The 24,618-nt window shown below is 36.6% G+C and overlaps 2 protein-coding genes and 1 long non-coding RNA gene across 7 annotated transcripts; all 3 read right to left on the bottom strand.

Moving 5' to 3' along the window:
• Window positions 1–282: 282 nt before the first annotated feature.
• LOC110928552 (NADPH:adrenodoxin oxidoreductase, mitochondrial) lies at window positions 283–11,838 on the bottom strand. 5 transcript variants are annotated; one of them, XM_035987340.1, is made up of 15 exons: window positions 11,677–11,838; window positions 11,278–11,404; window positions 9,521–9,757; window positions 7,704–7,808; window positions 7,171–7,284; window positions 7,035–7,088; window positions 6,069–6,185; window positions 3,983–4,092; window positions 3,799–3,872; window positions 2,978–3,039; window positions 2,695–2,893; window positions 2,428–2,491; window positions 1,347–1,414; window positions 1,040–1,179; window positions 283–745 (listed from the first exon to the last, which is right to left on the bottom strand). In XM_035987340.1, exons 3-15 carry the CDS (start codon window positions 9,629–9,631, stop codon window positions 530–532), a joined length of 1,434 nt encoding a protein of 477 aa, XP_035843233.1. In that variant the 5' UTR covers window positions 9,632–9,757; window positions 11,278–11,404; window positions 11,677–11,838; the 3' UTR covers window positions 283–529. The 5 variants fall into 5 exon arrangements, with proteins under 5 accessions (XP_035843233.1, XP_035843235.1, XP_035843234.1 ...); XM_035987342.1 differs by lacking the exon at window positions 11,278–11,404 and having other exon boundaries at window positions 9,521–9,687; XM_035987341.1 differs by lacking the exon at window positions 11,278–11,404 and having other exon boundaries at window positions 9,521–9,708.
• Window positions 11,839–13,582: 1,744 nt separating this feature from the next.
• LOC110927505 lies at window positions 13,583–14,202 on the bottom strand. The gene is made up of 2 exons (XR_002585679.1): window positions 13,958–14,202; window positions 13,583–13,884 (listed from the first exon to the last, which is right to left on the bottom strand). It is a non-coding gene; the product is annotated as an uncharacterized LOC110927505 (long non-coding RNA).
• A 3,190-nt stretch (window positions 14,203–17,392) lies between these two features.
• Window positions 17,393–22,920, bottom strand: LOC110928551. The gene is made up of 5 exons (XM_022171560.2): window positions 22,605–22,920; window positions 19,628–19,712; window positions 19,365–19,419; window positions 18,408–18,546; window positions 17,393–17,782 (listed from the first exon to the last, which is right to left on the bottom strand). The coding sequence occupies exons 1-5, from the start codon at window positions 22,821–22,823 to the stop codon at window positions 17,684–17,686; spliced, it is 597 nt and encodes a 198-aa protein (XP_022027252.1). The 5' UTR covers window positions 22,824–22,920; the 3' UTR covers window positions 17,393–17,683.
• Window positions 22,921–24,618: the final 1,698 nt, after the last annotated feature.

The following is a 24,618-nucleotide window of genomic DNA, read 5'->3' on the forward strand; positions in this document are numbered from 1 at the left end:
AGACCAACTATCTTAGCCCTTCCCATCTTTCTAAGTGTCGTCCTCACCTCTCCTTGTGTAATACCCCAACAGCAACAGTTATTCCGTCGTCACCTTTGCGATTAGGGTTGTTGCATTCTTGTTGGTCCGAAGATGAAAAGATTGTGTTTGCCATCTCAACTTAATGTCCTGCTCTTCGACTAAAACACGTTCATCCTCTCCTTTTATAAACCTAATTACTCCTAGATCCGGCCTCCTACAATATTAATCAAACTTATTTCATAAAACTATAGGTTCACTAAATTAATGCTGCTAAAAATGTTTTAATCATGAATTACAATGTGAAGAATTGTGTTGTACAACAATCATCTCACGGTTGAACATAACTTCAATACTTCATACAGAAGAATTATAATTCCAGTTTGACCTCTTACCCAACCCACCCGTTTTGCTACGCTTAATAACTTTACTGCTTCGTACACGAGTATCCTCGTAAAGTGAACGTTTGAATAGAAAAAGGTCAAAACTTGTCGTCTCAAAACTTGTTGCTTCATTTTGCTAGTAGATCTTTCCAATTTGTTAGTTTTTCTCGGGGTTTTCCCATTAAACTCCCAAGTCGTTTTTCTTCGGAATCTATTTTCTCCCAATCATTGAATGTAACAACTTTAATCTTTCTATTTTCCAGTAATTGAAGAAGCCCCTCTCTGCCCGATGCGAATTCAGACGTCAGGTCTTTTTTCTTTATGTCTTCAGAAATGCTTGTCACCTGTTGATCATTTAACCGATCGATTCAAATCTTCATAGCTAATAGCTTGTAACAAATATCTTGAGATTCACTGATGAAATAAGTCAAATAACTAAACCCACAAAAAGTATACAACGCAAATTGGCGAATACAGGCAAAAGCCATGCCGTTTGACCATTTTCATTCCAATTTTTTTACCTGTTTGACCCGAATCGGCCCGTTTAAATGTAAATGGGTTGAAATTGATACCTCCGGCTTATCACAACAAAATGCATGAATAAAATCGTAGATGGTAGAATGAATATGTCTGCTTACAGTTTCTTCTGCATCATAAAGATTCGTAGCGATAATTCCAGTGGGTCCCCTCTTTAACCATCCACAAACATACAACCCATCCACAGGTTGACCAACATCGGAAGAAGATACAACCCGGCCTCTAATATTTGGAACCACACCTGTAAAAAGTTCATAGAGGAAGCTCGATAAGTGAAGGTCGAGAATGGGCAGGTCCAAATGGTTGGAGTTTATACGGGTCAACATGGGTCAGGTCAGGTCAGGTTAGCCCGATACACTTTATATCGATTTTACCCGTTTGACCCGTTAGAGATATAAATATACATACCTTTGGAATGGTCAAAAGGTAAACCATCAACCGGTATAGATTTGTAACCTATGCTCTTTAGTACCAATCTGTAAAAAAGCAAATTTTAATTCACATAGTAATATATCTATGACGCCCAAAAGAAAAAAAACAAGGTCATAGAGCCATATATATGGTTCACATAATCATGTAGCATTTATTTTTATTGTACTGATTTTTAACTTCAAGCAATAAGGTTATAGTCTCAAAAAAAAGTAGAAAGTAGGTGAATGTTTCTTTGCCATGAATTATCAAATAAGAAAAAGCGTCCACAAACAACGCAGAAATTCTTTAAGATTGCAAGCATTTCTACACAGATATTATATATACACACACACACATACTAACCATAGTTATTAACGGCGCGAGGCGCACTCAGGGCGATTTGTTGGGCCCGAGGCTTTATTTGCGCCTTGGCGCACCTGGGCGCTCGCTTTAATAACTATCACTTGAAGCATAGTTATTAAAGGCGTGAGGCACACTCAGGGCGATTTGTTGGGCCCGGGGCTTTATTTGCGCCTAGGCGCGCCTGGGCGCTCGCTTTAATAACTATGATACTAACTACCAACTTCTTTATGTTTTAATGGTTGTGTATTGTGCTTTGTTGATATTTTTTTTATTTTCTTCCTTTTTCATTTTTTTTACTTTTAACCCCTGTACTTTTCATCTTTTACAAATTTGTCACAAAACATTTTCTATTTTTAACCCCTATACTTTTCCACTTTCAACTTTGATCCCCTATACTTTTCATCTTTTACAAATTCTTCGTTTTACGTTTCACTCTAAATTTTGCGAGTTAACACGCTAAAACGTGCGCGTGTGGTTGAACGATTGTACGTCTATCTTTTTCCCGGTTTAACCACCCCATCACAACGCGCGGGTTCTAGGTCGACTTAGTTATTTTTTTCTATATTTTACGTTTCCGTTTAACTTTTGCACGTTAACACGCCGCAACGGGCGGGCGTGGTTCAACGTTTTACATCTTCTTTTCGTTCAATTTAATGGTCCCACCGCAACGCGTGAGTCCTAAATACTAGTTATATAAAATTAACAAGATTTTTACCCGCATTTCAAATCCTCATACTGCCCTGTACCCGCTGCAATCTGATTTCCAGAGCCTGCACTTGCTATAAAATAATACGGATTTTAAATTTTCCATATTTTCAAAAAAAGAAAGAAAAAAAATATTACATCGTTACTTTCAAAACGCACATCCTTGATATTTTTAATAAAACAAAGCATACTCGTTGGTTATTAGTGAAAAAGAAATAAATCCAAAAGGCAAAATATTCATCGAACCGGTAACACGAGTTATTTTGGTAAATTTTACCTTTAAGTGTTGTCTTCTCAAATTTCACACCAGCAACATGGCCACTTTTGTCACTTGATTCTAGAAATTTATCGGGTTTCCGGAAGAACGTGAAGTGCAATTCTGGTTGACCAGAACTTGGATGGGTTTGACTTGATGAAGATGCCTTGGATAACAAGTCATATACCCTTCTCCGTATACGACTGTTCTTCATTTCTTCCTTTGCAGAACAAAACAAATAAACCTCAGTCCTAAATATTTAAAAAAAAAAAAAAAATTATCGAAGCGGAGAAAATGATTTAACCTCATCCGCAGAGGTTATTTGGAGATCATCTTGTTTGATGTTAACATACAAATCCTTGATAGCTGCAATGAGAAATCCAAAGTTTTAACCAAAAAAAAAGGCATTCATGTAAGCAAATATATTGGTATTCTATGACATTTTCCAAGAATAAAAGATATATTGATGAATTTTTCTATCAAACCGTGAAGGGATAAATGATTTTGGTAGAAAATTGGTCAAAAACTTATTTTTAAACTTTGATATTATTTGGATGATTTTAGTTGCTAATTGTATTAGATTTTTCAAGATTTGCATAGTAGTGTACTTATTTTCTTCACATATCATATATTTTTAATGTATAATTCCAAAAACGTACCAAAGACTATGGGATATTACCATTTTAGTCCCTAAGGTTTTGCCAGTTTTGCGACTTTCGTCCAAAGGTTTGTTTTTCAACATCTGGATCCAAAAGGTTTGAAATCTTGCCATTTTCATCAGGCTTCTTATGTCCATCTATTTTTCTCCGTTAAGTCAGGGGAATTTTCGTCTTTTTTGCCAACTTAAAGGGCAATTCGGTCCCAACTTAACAGAGAAAAATGGATGGAGTTAACGAGCCGGATGAAAATGACAAGATTTCAAACCTTTCGGATCCAGATGCGGATAAACAAACCTTTGAACACAAGTCGCAAAACTGGCCAAACCTCAGGGACAAAAATGGCATTTTACTCTTTTTATAAACATCAGCCCTTTATATGCTTTTGCATACCCGTGTCTAGTCATGAAAAACACATTATTTATGGAGCATTTAATAAAACCAGTAAACTATAAAATTAAAAAATTACCAAGAATTTCTCGTAGTTCTTTCGCAGTACAAGCTGCTTGCACTGGTCCACGTCTACCAACAAGATAAACTTTCCTGAAAAGTTTAAGATATAAATATATATACCATGCAGCAGGCACCAAACAAAAATGAAGATTTAGTTTTATTTTTGACTTTTTTTTTGTCGGAGCGAGTGTTTATTTAACCTTATGGAGCTCTCCTTAAGGGCAGCCAAAGCATGGCTGGCAATATCAGTTGTAGCCAACTCAGCAGGTGGTCTTAAAAGTATCCGTGCAACATCAAGAGCTACATTACCCTATAAACAAATGAAAAGGATGATCATCTCATAACAGGTGTTCGTTTAGAATAATTAAATGGGGAATTGGCCTGTAATAATCCCAACTACACGTCATTGGCCATTGCCAGTCCCACCTTTGAATATTCCCCATGCCAGTCCCACCTTTCAGCTATTTTTCCTCCACCGGTCCTCAGTTAAAAAAAGTTAACAGAGTTAAGTTTTTTTCTGAATTATAAACTGACGTATTAGGGCTTTTGATCAGAACGAGGATACGAATCTATTGATGTAAAACTTACCTCGAAACGGTGCACCAAACGACTTGATTTTTGTTAATTGGAAGTTTAAACACCCGAATTGAAGCACCGTTTTCATCGCTTGGAGCACAATTTCAAGGTAAGTTTTACATCATTCGACTCGTATCCTCGTTCTGATCAAAAGCCCTAAAACATCAGCTTGTAATTCAGGAAAAAAAAAAAAAAAAACTTAACTCTGTTAAGTTTTTTTAACTGAGGACCGGTGGAGGAAAAATAAGTGAAAGGTGGGACTGGCATGGGGAATATTCAAAGGTGGGACTGGCAATGGCCAATGACGTCTAGTTGGGATTATTACAGGCCAATTCCCCTAATTAAATTAAACACACATGTAACCTACCGCAAGTTTGCGATGAAAAATGTACATGAACACTCAAACATTAAACATCTAGCCTATAGGTGGAAAAATAGGCAGATCAGATAGGTTGGGTAGCGGGTCAAAATGTGTTACTTTGACTTGTGTTGAAATGGATCTGGTCACCTTGGGTTGACACGTCAGCATTTTTGTGTCCTCTTTCTTTTATTTTTTTATAAATGGCCTATGTATTACACAAACTACGTTAGTATACTAAAATTCTAATTTTCCTTTTAAACTGAGACAATTTAAAAGATTCTAAGCATTTGATTTCAATATAAGTGAATTTTGACCTATTCAATCTGTTTCTTTATAGCTTATAGTTCACTTTTTTTTACCGTATGACCCTTTATCAAAACACTACAACCCAAAATTGACCCGTTTTCATATAAATGAATTTAAATAGCAAACATTTTCACTCCACTTAACCCCTTTTACAGCCTTTTCTTTTTTATACTTCACCTTCGTATCAATATACTGCAAACCACGCCCCGCTTGCGGTATGCGCATATAATGTATATATCTGTGGGCCCTCGGGGGGCAAAAGTGAAAGTGCACTAATTTTAACGTTATTTTACTAATTTCTGAAAATAACGTTAAAAGCTGAGGATGGTTAATCATGCATCATGTGGTGGCATTGATAGCCGAAAGACAAGGGGGTACATGCACTAATCGGCTTTTGTCCCAATTGCCGAGTGTTATGTGCCTTATGTCCAAGGCTTGATGCAAAACTACCATTGAGCCGGGGGGGTCTCACTGGAAGCAGCCTCTCTATTCCTACGATGTAGAGGTAAGGTTGTCTACATCTTACCCTCCTCAGACCCTACCTTAACTTTGCTATTGGTGGGATTTACTGAGTATGAGGATGATGATGATCAATATACTACAAACCGAATTGACCCGTTTACATATAGAAGCATTGCAATATCCACATTAGTTTTTTTTATAAATCTTAGTGTGTGATCCATTATCAATAACTTACAACCTGAATTGAATCATTTTCATAAAAAGCGATAAAATAGTTGTCTCCCGGGCCCATTTAAGTATTTAACCAATTTTGTTAATAGTTTTTTTTTCTCTTTACCTGTTAGACCCTAAAACGACCGGAATTATTTTTAACCATTAACTAATAGATAATATGAAGTAATAAGGGTACAGTGTTATATTACCAAATTACTAAAAGGGTAACTATTAGTGCCCCTTTGATTCGTATAAGGCCCATTATCCATCAATGATCTACCCAATCAACCCGCTTTGATATGAAAGAGTTGAAATAGCTGCCTCTAATCTATAGCTTATGCACAAATATTTACACACGTGTGAAGTACCTGTCCCAGAACAATGGCCGTATCTGTGTTCTTCAAGTCTGGTGCCAGCTGGCTTAAATCCGGGTGCCCGTTATACCACCATACAAATTCTCTAGCTGAGTGCACACCACTCAAATCCTGCAATCGTTACAAATATCATATTACATTACATAAACCTTAAACTGAAAGGTCGGTGCTGAGTGCCAACCACCTTTCTGATTTGACAAAATCACCCCTCAACTTTCCTAAATTGACAAAATTCACCCCTCATATTTCTAACTTGACAAAAACCAACTTTCTAACTTGACAAAAAAGGCCCCCATAGGCCCATACTTTCTAACTTCTCTTTAACCCTCAAACTTTTGACATGTAACCCATTCTACCCCAAACTTTACTATAATGTGAAAGGTAACCCTCTAACTTTGTAAATGTCACTTTGACCCCCTCAAGTCTCTAAAGTTTCGAGCTTACCCTAAAACTAGTTTCTTACGTTTTTTCTATGGGCGTGTATGTAAAAATTCGAGTTCGTCTACGCGTTAACGTAATTTTGTTTCAAAACGAGTCGGGTCAATTATAAAATGTTTTTTATACGTTTTGAGTTGGACTACGTTTTGACGCAAATTTTGTTTCGAAACAAATCGGGTCAAATGTAATATGTTTTGATTCGACGGTATAAATTTGAGTTATCATAAGTTTTGACGTAAAATTAGTTCGGAGACGAATCTGATCGATCGTAGTCTATACGTTATCATTTCGCGTACGGGGCGGGTAAGAAGACTGGTTATTTTAATCATAAACTACTTTTATCAAACGAATAAGGAAGTTTAACGGATTAAAAATACACTTTTGGCAACTTTTCGACTCACCTGATAAAGTTTGACTTTGACCCCTATACCCCGCTTCCTTCTAATCTAGTTTTTTTATTCTACAGATACGTAAAAAAATATAAAAACACCATATCTGCAAATGACGAGAAAAATAACATACCTCTCCTGGTATACCAAGAACTCTATCACTTTCAGCACCATACGCAAGCACAACCTGATTCAACAGCATATGACTGTAACAACTATACACATACTGTTAACGACAAAATAAACTCAAAAGACTATTTTACCCTTACCACATGATAGATTTGGCGAAGCTCAGACAAAGAAACTGAGGATCCAAGAGACACATTCCCGAAGAATGAACACCGTTCATTATGCGCAACACGAGAAAATTGGTTGATGACAATCTGTTGCAAGTTTTCTGGTCAACTAGATCAATTGAGATGAATTTTTTCAGGATAAGATAACAAATACTGACAGAATGTGGTTTATATACACTCATTTTAAACCATTTTATATTGTTCGCAACATCAATGATTCATGGGCTAACTGCGTGAATCGACACAAACTTTACACCTTTTCATAAATTTAGCAATTCGACTAAAGTATACAAATTTCAGTAACCACGTTACATTTTATTTTCGACAGTAGCAACGAATGACCTGTTCAAGCGGTAGCAGGTCGCTTTTTAGCTGGTTTTTTTTTTCAAGAACAAAAAAAAAAGAGAATGCTGACTTGGCAGTGTATTTGTTAATTTTGGTGTGTATGTATATGCCACATCATATTTAATTTAACTAATTTAAAACATAGATCTTGCAACATGTACCTTCGTTTCAGGGTGATCAGGTGCTACACCAGAACGGACCAACCCAAATGGTGTTGGCAGTCTATCAATGATGTCAACTTCTGCTTCTTCGTGTGCTTTCAGCATCTATATTAATATGTATAACAATTCCAGCAAAAGATTAATATTTGGAAGTAGAACATAATATATTCTAAATAACTCAACTGACACAGACTATAATTTTTCCGATAAGCAATCAAGATAAGTGTAAGAATTATATACAATCAAGTTCACTAAAAGTGTCAACTATTAGTGACGTATAGATGACAACACTACATGAAAATAATTAGGTTTTACGTCTTGTGTCTAACCCATTTAACATATGATCATGTTCATTGTACAAAAATTAAATGAGTCAGACCTGTCAAATCGTTTAAAACTGGAACAAATATTTTTAAAAGTATATAATTTACAAGTTCAACCCGCACACCCTCTACGACACTTTACAGGTGTATTACCATCTATTTACAACCAGCCAACCCATTTCCGACCTATTGACAACCCGTCGAACCCATTTACTACCTATTTACCAGTATCACCCGGCACCCCTGATAACAAATTAACAACAGCTATGAGCCAATGAAACTAATCCTCTTTCTAACATTAAGAGAACCTAATATCTATTAGTTTGGCAAGTCAATTGAAAATATCCAAATTAAACTCAATTACAAGTCACTATATACATACCATTCTATTGGCCCGCTATCTAACTTTTTCTTACATATTGTTTTTATAGATTTTTATCCTTTAAAGTCCATGGGTGTGGTGTTTAAAACTAACTAGTTGTGTTATCTACAAGGTTTAAAAGAACGGAAATGAGTTTCGAGGCGTTTTCCCTTCGCCTCACAAGGCGAACCGAGGCATAAGCCCGAGGCGGAACTAAAAAATAAATCTAAAAATTATATATCTTATAAATATAACAATACTCACTAAATTCATAAAAAACACACATAAGAAAGACAAATTGCTTGAAATTGACACAAAAAGTCAAAAACAGATATCAAAAACCCTGAGGCGCAACCTTTTTAGCGCCTCAGCCCCTCTGAGGCGCAAATACTATATAAACCCCCTAAGGCGCGCCTCAGAATCGTTTTTGGCCGTTTCGCCTCGAGGCGCACGGCTCAACCGTTTTTTAAAACCATGGTTATCTGGTTGTATTTGTTGATCTAAAGAGGTATTTTGTTAATGATGATGAAAAGAAATGGTGTACGCCACCCCTAGGCGTGGTCCCACGGCCAACATGAGGGAGGTAAATCACGTGTCCCAGAGTAAACCGGTACCGGGGTTTGAACCCTAGACCTCCACAACAGATCCCCAACTCCATATCACTGAAGCACTATCGTGGGGACCTTTGTTAATACTGATGCCAATGAGCTAATCAAGCTTTAAGATTCATGTATTTTCTTGAACCTAACTTGTGTTTTATATTTGTATTTTGTTGAACTTGTTTTCTATCTTTTTTACTGTTGAGTTTGAGTTAGACCTCTTAAATGAATTACAATTTGAACATTTAATTTATAATTGAAAACTTTGTATTAAATTTTAATTTAAAATTGAGCCAAACCGAGTTCAAGCCTTAACATCCTGCTCGATTTCGTAAATTCCATCTGAGCCGAGCCACAGTTAAGTAGACCTCGCTCAATTTGGTTCGGCTCAATCACAAACAACCCTGGTCATAGTCAGTATTCTATAATAAACTAATAATCATAAAAACTGATCATCTAACTGACCTAAATTGTTCTCACTATTGCACATAAACAATCACATATCTTCAGAGAGAGAGAGAGAGAGAGAGATACCTTCTCGGCGGTGTAGAAACCGGCAGGACCGCTGCCGACAACACAAACGCGCAGTGATCGACTGGTAGCAGCCGAAAACGTTCGAGCAATCATTGCTCTGAAAACGCCCATTGATGATCGGTGATGGAGAATACTTGCTCGATTTAGGGTTTTTCAGGAAGGAAGCTCTAAACCGCCATTAAAGTTTACTGTTAAGTCTTTGGCTTAGCTTTTTTGTTTAATTTAATAAAAAAAACCCTACAAAATAAAAAATATGTCTTTTACAAAAAAAAAAAAAAAAAAAAAAAAAAAATACACAACAATACCACCGTAGTTCTCATAGTACTAGGGCTGTAAACGAACCGAACGTTCAGCGAACAGTTCGTGAACCGTTCGGCGGGAAGTTCGTTTATGTTCGTTCGTTTAATAAACGAACGAACATGAACAAGAAATTTCGTTCGATTAGTTAAATGAACGAACATGATCAGAGGTCACGTTCGTTCGATTGTGTTCGTGAACTTTCGGTAAGGTGTTCGTGAACATTCGTTTATGTTCGTATGTTTAAGTTTTAATTGAAGATCTTTGTACTTTCTTATATTTCATTTGTACTTCTTATATTATTAAACTTTTATTTGTTTTATTTCCCTAACAATTAAACTAGGAAACCCACTTTCACCTTGTTTATGCATCATTTCCCTTTCATTTCTCATTATTTACATCCACGAATACGATCGACATCCGTTCCACAATAAGGGATTCAAGTTCGAGTGCTACTCTCTAGGCCATCTATCTTTATCCTTCGTCGAGTTCGCCAAATTTATTTGTGTTCGTGAACCGTTCGCGAACATGCTCATTTCCTTAATGAACGAACACGAACATAAAATCTCGTTCGGTAAGTGTTCATGAACCGTTCGTGAACACATTTATTTCCTTAACAAACGGACATAAACAAGGCCTTGTTCATGTTCGTTCGGTTCGTTTACAGCCCTACATAGTACATTTATCCATACAATTGAAATGATCCTAGAATTTTTAGCGTACAAGTGTAACGGATCCCAGAATTCCATGGTACTTACGTGAGCTTATTAAAGGCTAAAACCTTGTTAGTCCAAGTTTCACTCCATCTCATTCAACTAAATCAAGTAAGTATTTACAAACAACAAATCACAAGCTACTGCAAAACTGAAGATTTCTTCTCCTTAAGGTTCCCAGTTCCATACCTAAAACCTCCATGAACACCTTAAACTATCTTTACCTACCTCCATGACTATCAGTCCAGCTACAAGAATGTTCTGGTATGAATCAATGAATGTCTTACCAAAATTGTCTTTTAAGATAATCACTTAAGCAGCATACCTACTGCTAATATGCACTGAAGATTACAACAGTCCTTTGGTACTTATTATTCTTGGTATCACTGGCAAACATTCTTCATTTATAACAGATCAACAACCGCATAATGCACTTGTTTGTTGTTTCAGCTTCACCAGAGCAACAAAACTCTCGAATCTCCTAGTGATTTTATAACATATCATTCAGAAATGCTCTCCAACAAGACAGACAGACTGAGGGACTTGTAATCTTTATTCAGTGTTAAACAATTGCAGTCAGTCAATCATCTAAACTATGTAAAGGAGGCCAGAATAACTGTGCTAACCTTATTGAAAGATCAAACCAATGTAGAGAGTAAGTACTTACATGTTGTTCAAATACAATTTGACCTAAAAACACAACACAATCGACGAATTGAGAGTCAGTCAAGAGATCTACAGACATACTCACGACACAACTCCATTGTAGCATCATCATCTTCCAATCTCAGATTCCTAAATTCGATTTCTAAGGATTTGAAAGCGGCAATGCAGCAAATAGGAAGGAACAAATAGGAAGTCACAGGCCTCGGTTCTGAAACCGAAAATCACATTACTAATGAGATAACAGAGAATCATAAGATATTATTAAAAATTGTCAAGCTATTGGACAAACAGTCATCAAAATTCATTCAGGAAATTTGCAACTAATGAGATAACAGAGAATCATAACATATTCATACTCCTAAAACAACAATTTAATGCAGCAAGCAAGCAATCATAAACACGCTAAATGATCGTAAACAGTGAGTCATGATGTAAAACATATTCAAACAATTAAACAAACAAGAGCAGAAATTGATTTACAAAACAGCAGCAGCAGCAGCAGCCGGAACAAATCAATCAAACAAACAATCTGATCTGAGCGGAACAAGAAGGAGCAGGGGACGTGTCTGGGAGCCGGAACTGGCGTCGCTGTGGAGGAGAAAAGAAACAGCAGGCAGGCAGGCAGCGATTACATACGTGTGTAGGGCACAGGGATAATTTTGTAATTTTGTTTTTGAATAAGTCATTTTGGTTTGCCAAACACCTTTGGAAAAGCTTAGGCAAACAGCCCCTTATATCATGGGGTATGGTAGGGCGGGAGTTGGGGGCATAAGTTGACACGTAGAGTTCGAACCCCCACCGATGAGTGACGTGTCCGTGGGGTATGGCAGGGCGTGGGTAAACCGCGTGGCTTGGCAGTTTATTAAAAAAGATACAAAAATTTAAAAAAATACACACAACATTAAAAAAAAAAACCTAAAATTTTATTAAATTCTTAAAAATTATATAATTCCTAAAAATTACAAAAAAAAAACCTAAAAACGATTACAAAATAAAAAAAAAACCTAGAGTGTTAGGTAAATTTCAAAAAGCGCGAGCTTGTCGAACGGCTTTCGCTACTTGCCCCGAAACTCAATGTTCGCCACCGCCACCCGGTCCTCATGGCTTAACTCACCGCTCGGAACGGCTTCATAGTAGGCTTTGAAACGATCAAGCTTCGGCCGTAGCTCGTGCCATTTATGTTGGCACGCGTTTAAGTTGTGCCGGTCGTTTCCGACGTTATGTCGGTAGCTTGCAAAGGCTTCCGGCCAATATCGCGTTTCACCGGGTTGTCGCCCCTTCATTGCGTCAACGACGCTCGTGACGAGAGCTAGCTCTTCTTCGTGTGTCCAAGAGGCCATCGATCAAGTGGGTTTGGGTAGCGGGTTCGATCAAGTGGGTTGGGGTAGCGGTGGACAGCCAACAAGTTTGTTTGGGTTGGGGTATCCGGTGGGGTTGGGGTTATATATATAGCCGGGTGGGTGACTGTTGGGTTGGGTGAACCGCTTGGCTTGGCCAAACGGTTAGATTTTGAATTTTAAAATGCCCCGCTATGACCTAGCCAACAAGCGAATAGGAGCCGACCACATAGGATCGCTAGCCCACCCCACGCCCGGCTTTAAAGAGGAAGAGAAATATTGTCATTTCGTATTTTCTAACTCAATATAGCATATGTCATCCCTCTCAAAGTCCCAAATTAAACAATTCAGTCCTCCCGTCTTCTCCATTCATTCTCTCAATGATTTCATGTTTTGTGAAGCACCCAATTCCAGCTATCGGAATACTTTGTATCTTCTCCTTCGTCTTTTTAACATCTTCTAACCACGGCGACACATGGCGAGATACGTCTCTATATATAATAAAGAGTTAAATGTCATTTAGGGGCTGTTTGGCAAGTGCTGAACCAGTAAGTGCTGAACCAATAAGAGATCTGAATGGGTAAGAGGCTCTGAACCAGTAAGTGCTGAACCAGTAAGAGCTGTTTGGTTGTATCTCTGAATGACTGTGCAGAATGACTATATTACCCCTCTGAACTATTATGTGCTGAATGAAATGTATCTGTTTGGCAAGAGTTCTGAATAGTGTACAGATTGATGAAAAATTGTAAAAGAAAAATACAAAACGCCATAGAAAATCCAACTTACACATCAATCCTTTAAATTCCATGGAAACATACGAAAATCCAAATACAAACTAACACAACATACGAAATCCAAATACAAATAACACAACTCTGCATACAATTTTAATTTGAATCATTTGGAAGCAACTGATTAGCAATCTGGTTACGTAAAGAAGTCATATAGTCAATACCTTGTGAACCCCACTCTATGTCTTGAACTAACAGGCCATCATTTTCCCCACTTTGCATTTCATGAAACATCGTGTTCTCATCATAGTCCATAAATAACTGATCATAAATATTGCATTTCCTTATAAAATTATGGATGGCGAAACAAGCAATCACTATGTCTCTTTGTATTGGAAAAGAAAAGGGAGCCATTTGCTTTAGGATTGGGAATCTCGCCTTTAGAACACCATATGCACGTTCAATGACATTTCTGAGTTGTGCGTGAGCATGATTGAATCTTTCTTCCTTAGTTAACGCACGTTGTCGTCGAAAATCGGCTAACCAATACCTCGTACCACGGTAGGGAGTCATAAATCCACGAGTGTTGGTGTACGCAGCGTCACAAAGGTAATACTTATCTGTATCAGTATCAAAACTATCATATAAAAAACAAATAATGTGTGAAATGAACATTGAAGAATGGTTAAAAACCTGGTGGCGGAAAAGGAAAGCCAGAATTGGGTTGAATGCAACTTCTTTTAAAACTCGTGAATCATGTGCAATGCCCTCCCATCCGGCCCATACGAATGTGAATATCATATCAAAGTCACAAATTGCTAATACATTTTGAAAGCATTCACCTTTTCCTCTTCCCCTGTAACGAGTCTGTTGATCAACAGGCACGATCGCATGTATAAGAGTTCCATCTAAGGCACCTATTGCTCCAGGAAATATTTCTTTTAGCATTCTATGTCGTTCGGAGTTATTTGCGCTTACATTAGAAGATGTTGGAACTATAACTTCTCTTGCGAAATTCATCATTGTCTTTAGGACCTCATGAAAACATCTATGAATTGTTTCCGTTGAGTGTTGAAACCTTCGTTTAACCATTCGAAAACGTTCATTATGTCCAATGACCATCAAAAACATAGCCAACTTTTCTTCCAAGCTTATTGACCTACTACTTTGCACCCAATTTTTTTGTTTAAAATGATTGCATAATAGTATAAATGCATCACGTGAAAGACGCATCATCTCATGACATTGTGTAGAAGTACCATGCAATAATTCTTGCGTGTATTCATGACCGGTTAATGCCGAATTCAAGTCTCTTATCCTTTCAACATTTATTCTCGAGGCTAATGAAACCCAATACCAACAAAAGATCATGATAACTATAATCTCATCGTCCGGATCCATAAGGTACCTATCATAACATCCACATTAACATAACATTCACATTAACATAACATTCACATTAACATAACATCCAAAACATAACATCCATAACATAACATCCAAAATATAACATCCAAAACATAACATCCTAACATCCAAAACATAACATCTAACCCAAAAAAAAAAAAAAAAAAAAAAAAAAAATTCAAAGCACAATATTAGTTAAACAATCCATACTTCGCTCCCGCATTCTTAACCCATTTCTCACAATTCTGCGGCTTAAGACATACCCACAGTTTCCTAAGATCGGCACTCTCACCAAAAAGCAAAAGCGCTGTTTTGTATTTCGCATCCGACTCATCCCAACCCAATGTATCTAACTTCTCCAAACATGCATCCATATCATCAGAAAGTGTGTGTTTCTCAATCATCATCTTTGCCAACTTGCTAATATCTTCACCAACTTCTATAAGCTGTGACTCTAATGTTGCCTTATGTTTTCGTTTCTCTCCTTTTTCTTTTTTTTGGGACCGAATACTTGACTCCTCACTAACACCTTTACCTGGGGAATCCACTTGAGTGCATTCGACATCCATACCATCCAAATTGTGCTCATTCACTTCCTCAGAAGGATGAGGAAGCGTAGGCGAGCGTGAGGAGGAAGAGGGAGGCGGCGGCGAGTGAGGAGGAGGAGGGAGGGCGGCGAAGAATGAGAAGGAAAAGTGAACCCTAGCTGTTGTTGTTGCTTAATGATACCATTAAGAGGTTGGTATTTTGCCAACCAAACAACCTACCTCTGTCCGAATAAGAGGCCAGCCTCTTAATGAATCATTAAGAGGGTTGCCAAACAGCCCCTTAGTCCCTGTGGTTTGGGTCATTTTATCAGTTTAGTTCAAATGTTTCATTTTTCGTCTGTGGGTCCAAAGAGGTTTCACCGTTGTCATTTTAGTCCACTGGGTTGAATTCGTACATTTTTTCTGTTAACGTGAAGAGCAATTCAGTCATTTTATATGTAATTCTGTTAACTAGAATGACAATTCGACCATATAAAATGACCGAATTACCCTTCTAGTTAAGAGAAAAAATGGATGAAGTTAACCCAGTGAACTAAAATGACAACGGTGAAACCTTTTTGGACCCACAGGAGAAAAATGAAACCTTTGCACTAAACTATCAAAATGTCACAAACCACATGGACTAAAAATGGCATTTAACTCTATAATAAAAGAACAAAGGTTGGGACACTTTTCCCCTCCACATCCATCTAAGACACGTGTCAACCCCTCATTTCAATTGCTACCGTGTTCATCATTCAGCCTATCCACGCCTTCTTATTGCTGAGCCGGGTTTTTTTTTATTCCTTTACATGTATTCTTCCTAACCCTAATCATTTCCCCCCAAATTTTTGTCGTATCTCAATCTTGGTTCTCTCATTTATTCTCAATCTATTGTAAAATGTCTTCTTCTACATCAAAGATCTACTTTTTTCTACTCTTCACCTTCATCGCAATCTAACAACTATTTGGAGGTTCGATTTCTGTTGATTGATTTCGATATATTTGGGGTAAAATCATTACAATCTTGTGTTCCATATAAAAGATATTTTCTATAAGGTTTCCACACAATCCAAAAGCTGAACTGCCGCAGACCACCTCTTCACGTAAGATTTCTTTTATCTCAGATCTATTAATCTCATTACAAACGATGATAGTTTTGGTGTTGTTGAAGAACTTAATCACATCAAATATGATAAATTTAATAGGATTTGCTTTGGGTCCCATGAGAGCCAAATCATAAGCCCATATGATGTTTTGACTTGCAAGGATGACTGATTTGACCAGGACATCCCCATATGGTTGGTCGTATTTTTCGCTATGTCATATGACCCATATGATGTGACAGTTGGGCTGGTATACACTAATTGGGTGGTGTATCTTTAACAACACCCAAAATAAAATAGCAATTGACTTTTTCTATTACTTGTACGTTATGTGTCATTTTGGTTATTCAAGTTTGAAATATTGTGCGTTTCAAAAAAAAAAAAGTTTGAAATATTGTGCATATTTTAGCATCTGGTTATCTAGTAACCTGCTGAATTGTCTTTGTTATGAATTTGATTATGTTCCTTTTGTTTTAGTCATTTTATGTATTAGTTTTTAGTAACATAAATAATGAGAATTTCAAAAACTCAGCTTAATCTTTGATTATTACACCTCAAAACACTTTTTTTTTTTTGCAAAATGTTTTACATCTGATTATTGAATTGTGATTAAGTTGAGTTTTTTTAAAAAAACACACAATTTCTTCATTGAACTGGAAACAATTCGGGATTATTTATGGAACGCAATGACACTATTAATTCGATAAATTTTCAAATACTTGAACACCCAAAACAGGTTACATAGATGCCTATTTAAACTAGACCAAACCTAGAATGTATCCAGTCTCATGTATACAAATATGGCAAAAAAACATGGTCAATGATGAATATGCCCTTAAAAGTATATACAGTGTTGTAGTAATCACTAGTCTCTAGTCTGGTTCAATCGGTTTTAACGAAACTTCTTAGCCGAACCACCAACTACAGTTTCGAGAAATGAAAAACGAAGCTAGTTGGTTTTAGGGGTTTGGCAGTTTGATGGTTCGGCTTTGATGGTTTGAACCAATTTTTTCATTTTATTTTTCAAAATCACCTGTTTGTATTAAAAACTGTAAAATGATAAAGCTTGTTTATGACTATAATACATATACATAACTACCAAACCGATCAACCTGTTAAACGATCAAACAACCACTTTAATGTTTCAAACCGTAAAAAACGAACTAAATGGTTGTCTAACAAACAATCTTTATAATGTACATTGTAAGAAGACCTTGAACATTGTTGAAACAAAATCATCCTTCTGTTGTTTTTTCGGGTTCTTGTTTAGAACATGAACATCATGCAAGAAAGCGGACGCGTATATCTTGATCGAGAACTTGTTTGTGTTTTTACATGCAAGAATTTGTTGAAATACGATGTACGGTTCTCAGCATAACCTACCCATCTTCTTGAATCTCAAAGCTTTCTTTACAATCAGTTGCAACACATAAAGCTTTCCAGATGGGTACTAACATTTTCAAGGGTGGGCGAAATTTCTGAGAAGCGAAACATTTAAACAGTATAAGAAAAACATGTCTGGTTCAAAGTTTCAAACCATGAACCGAACTATTAGAACCCGGTTTACGAAATCAAATTAAAATTTCCAAACACCCAATAAAAAGATGAGTAAACTGCCTAAATGGTCCCTGAGGTTTGGTCACTTTTGCCACTTTAGTCCAAAACTCAAACCTTTTGAATCTGGGTCCCTATAGTTTCAATTTTGTTGCCATTTTCATCCAATATCAAAATCTGGTCAGATTTTTCAGTTAACATCCAGTTTTTTTGTCTTTTTCCTCCCTTTTAATAAAGGGCAAAATGGTCTTTTAACGTTTTATTATTAAAAATAAAAAAAAAATCTGACCATTTTGCCTTTCATTAAAAGGGAGAAAAAAGACAAAAAAAACTGGATGTTAACTGAAAAATCTGACAAGATTTTGCTTTTGGATGAAAATGGCAACGAAATTGAAACCACAGGGACCCAGATTCAAAAGGTTTGAGTTTTGGATTAAAGTGACAAAAGTGACCAAACCTCAGGGACCAGTTTAGCAGTTTACTCTAAAAAGAGTATATACGAATCCCGTATGTTGGTAATGATTATAAAGAATTCTAATTGTAGTTTACCTTGAAAACTAAAGTAAGCTCGTTTTCATCCCGAATCAAGAAAGACAGGCACCAGCAACAAGTAACTGGGGTAACGCATTCATTCAGCACCGGTTTAAGAATCTTGCTTACAGGAATAAAGCGCCGGTTTATCCTTCCACTACAAATCATATAAAAAGAGGTGACTTAATAATCTTTGTACTGTTCTTTCTTTTGCAAATAGTAGAGGTGACGAATGCGGGTCTTTAATATTTTGCATTCTTTTTGGGAGACCGTCGACCCATTTGAGAAGTTTTCTTTTTAGCTGATTACTTTAATTTTACGGGTTAGACCCGCTAGAGAAAAAAACATAACCCAAATCAACCCGTTCGAAGTAAACAAACCGAGATTGCCACTTCTAGCATTTAGTATGAAACTGTATAATATCGCCAATCAATATATATGATATGGAGTTAAATGCCATTTTAGTCCATGTGGTTTGGGCCATTTTGCCAGTTTAATCCAAAGGTTTGAAACGTTGCCCTTTTAGTCCAAATAGTTTCAAGCGTTGCCATTTTAGTACACTGGGTTAACTCTGTCCATTTTTTATGTTAGCTAGAAGGGTAATTTGATCATTTTATATGGTCGAATTGCCCTTCTAGTTAACAGAATTACATATAAAATGACCGAAATGCCCTTCTAGTTAAGAGAATAAAGAGATGAAGTTAACCTAGTTGACTAAAATGGCAACGTTTAAAACTATTTGGACTAAAATGGCAACGTCTCAAACCTTTGGACTAAACTGGCGAAATGGCCCAAACCACGGGGACTAAAATGGCATTTAACTCTATGATATATTATACAGCTACCATAAAAAGATATAAAAAATTGAGACGGAAGTACGGAACTGGAAATACGGTTTGATTGTGTATATTTGTTATCCACATAACTACTACATAAATGCCAAAAATCTTTAAAATGGTCAGAAAATTTTAGTACCTTCCATAATGAGTTTCAAGCTGAACTCCAAATTCAGGCATAATTACGACCGACTCTGAAACAAACAAAATGAAAGATAGCGTGATGTGCCCTGAATATATTTACAAATAATTATCACAAAAAGCATTGTAAGTTTCAACAGTTTATATATGTTTAAAAGGCCAAATATTGCATCATGCGGAAAACAGTTTGACCACAATAGCACTAAAAGATTATCAAATTATTATATTCCAGTGATAATCGAACCCATCTAAGATGCTCACCTTTCACAATCGGCCTCCAGATAAGCAATTTGACCATAATAGCACTAAAAAAGAAGCTCCATATAACAGTGGTCACTGGCTTTCCCTGTATATGAGTGAAATTGTAACATGTAAGTTAAGCAAAATCCTAGATCATCGTTATCCTAACAAGATTATAATTCAAGTCAAAGACTCAAATCCCACTATTTATGTTCGAATGAAACCCTTAACACATATACGGTGTATTCAACAAGTATAATTCTTTTAAGGGATAATGACTACACCACATTGATGGCGTTAGCCTGTCCAGCGAATCATAGACGGGACAAACAATACTAAAAGATAAGTACATCCAGAGTAACGTACGACAGGTGTCCAGACAACCTAAGACATCAAGACGGTTCCCTAACAACCGGACTATCCTTAATCCGCCTATAGTTCGGACCTCTGTAGGAGACAAACTAGAGGCAACCGGCACATTGAGATCATTCCTAGACCTTGTTTTTTTTTTTAAATGAGGCACTCCAAGGTGTTTATTGTTTAGGCCGTGAAGTGAGGCGAGAGCTTCATGTTGTTCTATGTACAACCAAAAGTTGCATCTATTGTAGGCCTGGCAATAAAAACCCATTTGGGTATTTTGGGTCATTTTTAAAATGAAGATGGGTTAGGATGGGTAGGGAAATAATTAAGGATGGGTCAGGATGGGTTGTAAGATACCTATTTAAAATAATTCGTGGGTCAGGACGGGATGTAAGATCCAAAACATACAAACGTTAACCGTATCTAATCAAAACAGTCCGACACGAACAGAAATGAACCAAAATACACCTAGAAACAATTGAAATTGTTCACCGAAACTGATTGAAAAGAACAAAATTCTTTATATTATTTATTTTCAGTTTCAATCGTTCATACAATTTTTAAGTGATAAGAACAATCCGAAATGTTTTCAACTTTGATCAAACCAAAGAAACTTGTCCGAAATGTCCGGAATCGCACCGAAACTCAATCGAATCAGTCCGATATACACAAACGATACATCGAAAGATCCGAATCACTTTGAAATGTATCAATCTTCAATCGAAAATCATCTAAACAGACTGAATTTCAACCGATACAAATCTCAGTGCGATTTAATTCAAAACAACATAACAATGATGCGCATAAGCTGCAGATCCAAAGCAAACAGTTTCAGTTCGTTATTTCATTATTGTATCAGATTCAGATGTTTATAAAAGATCTGATGAAGTTTGTATTGTATCAGTCGAAGAACAATGTTTCTGTGCTTTCAAAAACAATTTTATATAACCATTTTATGAACAAGAAGCAAAACTTTCAGTTTAAAAACAATTTTAAGCGATTTGTAATATCTTCAAAAGTTTCACCGAAATGATCCGAAAACCAAACGAAATCGATCTGATTTCACCGAAACTGATCAATTTAGTCCGAAACACATGAACAATACACCGAACAACACCGAAATTGATCAAATCAGTTCGAAATTCGATGAAACTTGTCCGATTCGTAACACGGTTACTCGCAGAGCTATCCGAGCTCTGATACCACTTGTGAGTTCAAGTGGGAAACTGGGAATTAAGGTTTTTTAAATTTTTTTGATTTTTTTATTTTTGTTTTTTTTTTATTTTTTTGATATTTTTAAATTTATTATTATTATTGTTATTTTTTTAATTTTGATTTTTTTTATTTTTTAAATTTTTTTTTATTTTTTTGATTTATTTATATTTTTAGCCTATCATGCCCACAGCCCAAATCCATCTTGACAAAAACCAATCTTAACCTAAACCCAAACTAACCCATTTCTTAATAAACCCATCCTAACCCAAACCCATCCTAACTCATTATCCATTTTGCCACCTCTAATCTATTGCATCGCGTCTACATATCAGCCTTTTTATCAATTTAACCATCCATAATCTCTTCATCCTTTAGGTTGTTTTTCACCATAGCCGGCCCTGGGGGTGGGCGGGGAGGACCACCGGCCAGGGCCCGATATCTCGAGGGGCACATTTTTTTATAAAAAAAACCCGATATGTATATGTAAAATATTGTTTTAATAGGGTACACGCATACAAACACCAACATAGGCCCGTTACAGAACTATTCTTATGGTTTAGATTAGTTATTAACCCCTTTGGCATTAGGTTTAGACCTTTAGTAAGCCCAATACCCAATTTCGTTAAGGCCTAAGGGCACATTTCTTTGAGCTCGAACAGGATATACGAATTCTCAGGGCCGGCCCTGTTTCACATATCATCCTCCTATATACCCCACTTTTGACCTACATGTTCATGAGGCGCCCGCCTTGAAGTCCTTATGTGTTTTCCTGATCGACACGCGTTTAGAAACCAAGCCCTAGACCACCGAACGTATACCACCATAAATTCCATTTAACAAGACACATAAACACAATGTAAATCACAAGCATAACCATACACCAGCAAGTCTACAACTAAAGTTTAAAGCTTACTGATATGGTCAACACGTCCACCGGATAATTCTCAGCATTTGTTTGTTTCAATTCAGCATGTGTTTAATTCCTTTTAATGTTAGGATCGTGGGTAGCAAAACAAGGGTGAATGGGATGCCATTTTCATCCATGTTCTGGTAGTGTTCCAGTAGTAGTTATTTCCTTGTAAACCCTATTTAAAGGGCTTTGTTCTACAATTTATGGAAGCTGAGAAATTAAGTCTAAATTCCCTCTAGTTTTCTCTCAAGAATCCCTTCTATTTTCTGGCCATTTGGGAATTGCAAATCTGATACGTATCACTTACTTCTCGCCACGATTATAAATCAGCCAATAAAAGTAGTATTTCTAAATCAGAAAAATGTATCTAGTTTCCACACATTATCTAATAGATATGTTATAAATTTATAGAAAAATCGCCTAAACATACTACAACTGGTAAACCCTAGGTATATATGACGCAATAATCGATAAATTAAAGCAACTAACTAAGTAATTAACAGTTAATTGTACCTTATCGAGATGCAGAAATACAGAATACGCTACGAGAAGTATCGCAATCAGGTATAGGACGATTGGTTTGAGAGTACTTCTCCGAGCGATGATGTGATGAGTATCGACAGCGTGTTTGTGATGATCATGTACATATGTGAACCTCGCATTCGAAATTATTGACGGATCCGCCATTTTAGAATCAAACCAGAGCTCGTTACGAGCTACATGGCGGAGCATACTCGAGTGAGATAAACGGTAATTCGGTATCCAACTTTCCGATCACCGGATCTAATTCATCTCTCGCCCTTTCCTTTAATGATTACTGTCATTTTCGTCCCGTACGGTGGAAAATGACATTTAGTAAAAAAAAAAAAAATTTGCTTGAGTTCGTCTCAACATTTTTGAAACATGTCACTTCAGTCAAAAAAGATAACGCCTTATGTCAATTCTGTCCTTAACGTTTTTAACGGTGCGTTATCTTTTTGGACTGAAGTTGCGCGTTGCAAAAATGTTGAGGACGAAACTGATACTTTTTTTTTTTTACTGAAGTGACATTTTCCACCAAACCACAGAGACGAAAATGACAGTTAACTTTTTTTTAATTTTCAAGTAGAGTATGCACCAATTACAGATTCAGCCCTCATTTGAAAAAAATCAACAATCTGGTCCTATGGTTGTCGACTACTCTCAATCAAGTCCCTCCATCAAACTTCTGTTAGTTGACTAGGGTATTGTTGTCTTTTTACTTAAAAGAGGAAGGGCAATATTGTCCTTTCGTATTTTCTAACCCAATATAGAAGATACCATCCCTATGGAAGTCCCAAATTAAACATTCATTCTCTCAATGATTTCATGTTGTGTGAAGCACCCAATTCCAGCTGTTAGAATACTTTGCGTCTTCTCCTTCATCTTTTTAACATCTTCTAACCACGGCGAGACATGGCGAGATACAACATGAATAGATATAATATAATATATCAGCATATATACTTTTGACTAACAAGCCAATTATGTCCTGGATTTGAAAAAAACATATAGTTGGATTCTGGAAGTATGTTATGTGCTTTGCAACCTCAAGATAGATTGCATACTTGTTAACAGTGGCGAAATTTGAAAAAAAAAAGTTCGGAGGGTCCGAAGGTAACCGACCTAAAAAAAATTTCTATCGCGTAGTTTCGAGGTGTATGTTCGGGTCGGACATCAGTGTTTCGATGATTCGGGTCAGGTCAAACATTAATTGAATCCCTAAATTAAACCTAAAGATACAAAAAATTGGACCAATTTCAACAAGTTTAGTACAAAAAATGGACTAATTTCACCCCTAATTTCAACCTAAATCACATAAATTGAAGGCCTAAATTAAACCTAAAGATACAAAACACATACCTTGAAGATTGAAGAAGTCGAACAAGACCACAAGCAGCCGGTTCTTCCTCGTCTCGTCTCCTCGAAGTCTCGAACAACACCAGCAGCCTTTGCCAGTTCGCCCTTCTGTTTCTGTTCTCAGCACTCAGCACAGCAGCGTGGTTTTTTTTTTTTTGAGTAAATTACGTTTTTGGCTTCTGTGGTTATATCACTTTTATTATATTAGTCCAAAATAAGAATTTTTAACATATCTGCCCCCGTGGTCTCTATAACTAACCACTTTGGCCCCTAAGTTTAACCATTTTGGCCCCCATGGTCTCTATAACTAACCATTTTGGCCCCCATGATCTTTAGACTTAGGGGCCAAAATGGTTAGTTATAGAGACCATAGGAGCAGATATGTTAAAAATTCTTATTTTGGTCTAATATAGTAAAAATCGTATAACCACAGGGGCCAAAAACGTAATTTACTCTTTTTTTTATTGTTCCGTTCGCATAAACACAAACCAGCGATTGGGTTTGTTTTGTTTGGATAGAATGTTTGTTGGGCTTTTAATTTGGGCTTCATATAGGTGGTGTTTGTTTTTGAAGAGGTAAAAGGTCTGCAGTCTGCGGACCACATCTGCAGGCATCTGCAGATGTAGAGGTGGACCAAAGGTCTGCAATC

This window comes from Helianthus annuus, chromosome 3 (assembly GCF_002127325.2).
Source record: "Helianthus annuus cultivar XRQ/B chromosome 3, HanXRQr2.0-SUNRISE, whole genome shotgun sequence".
In the NCBI taxonomy this organism is placed as follows: Eukaryota; Viridiplantae; Streptophyta; class Magnoliopsida; order Asterales; family Asteraceae; genus Helianthus; species Helianthus annuus.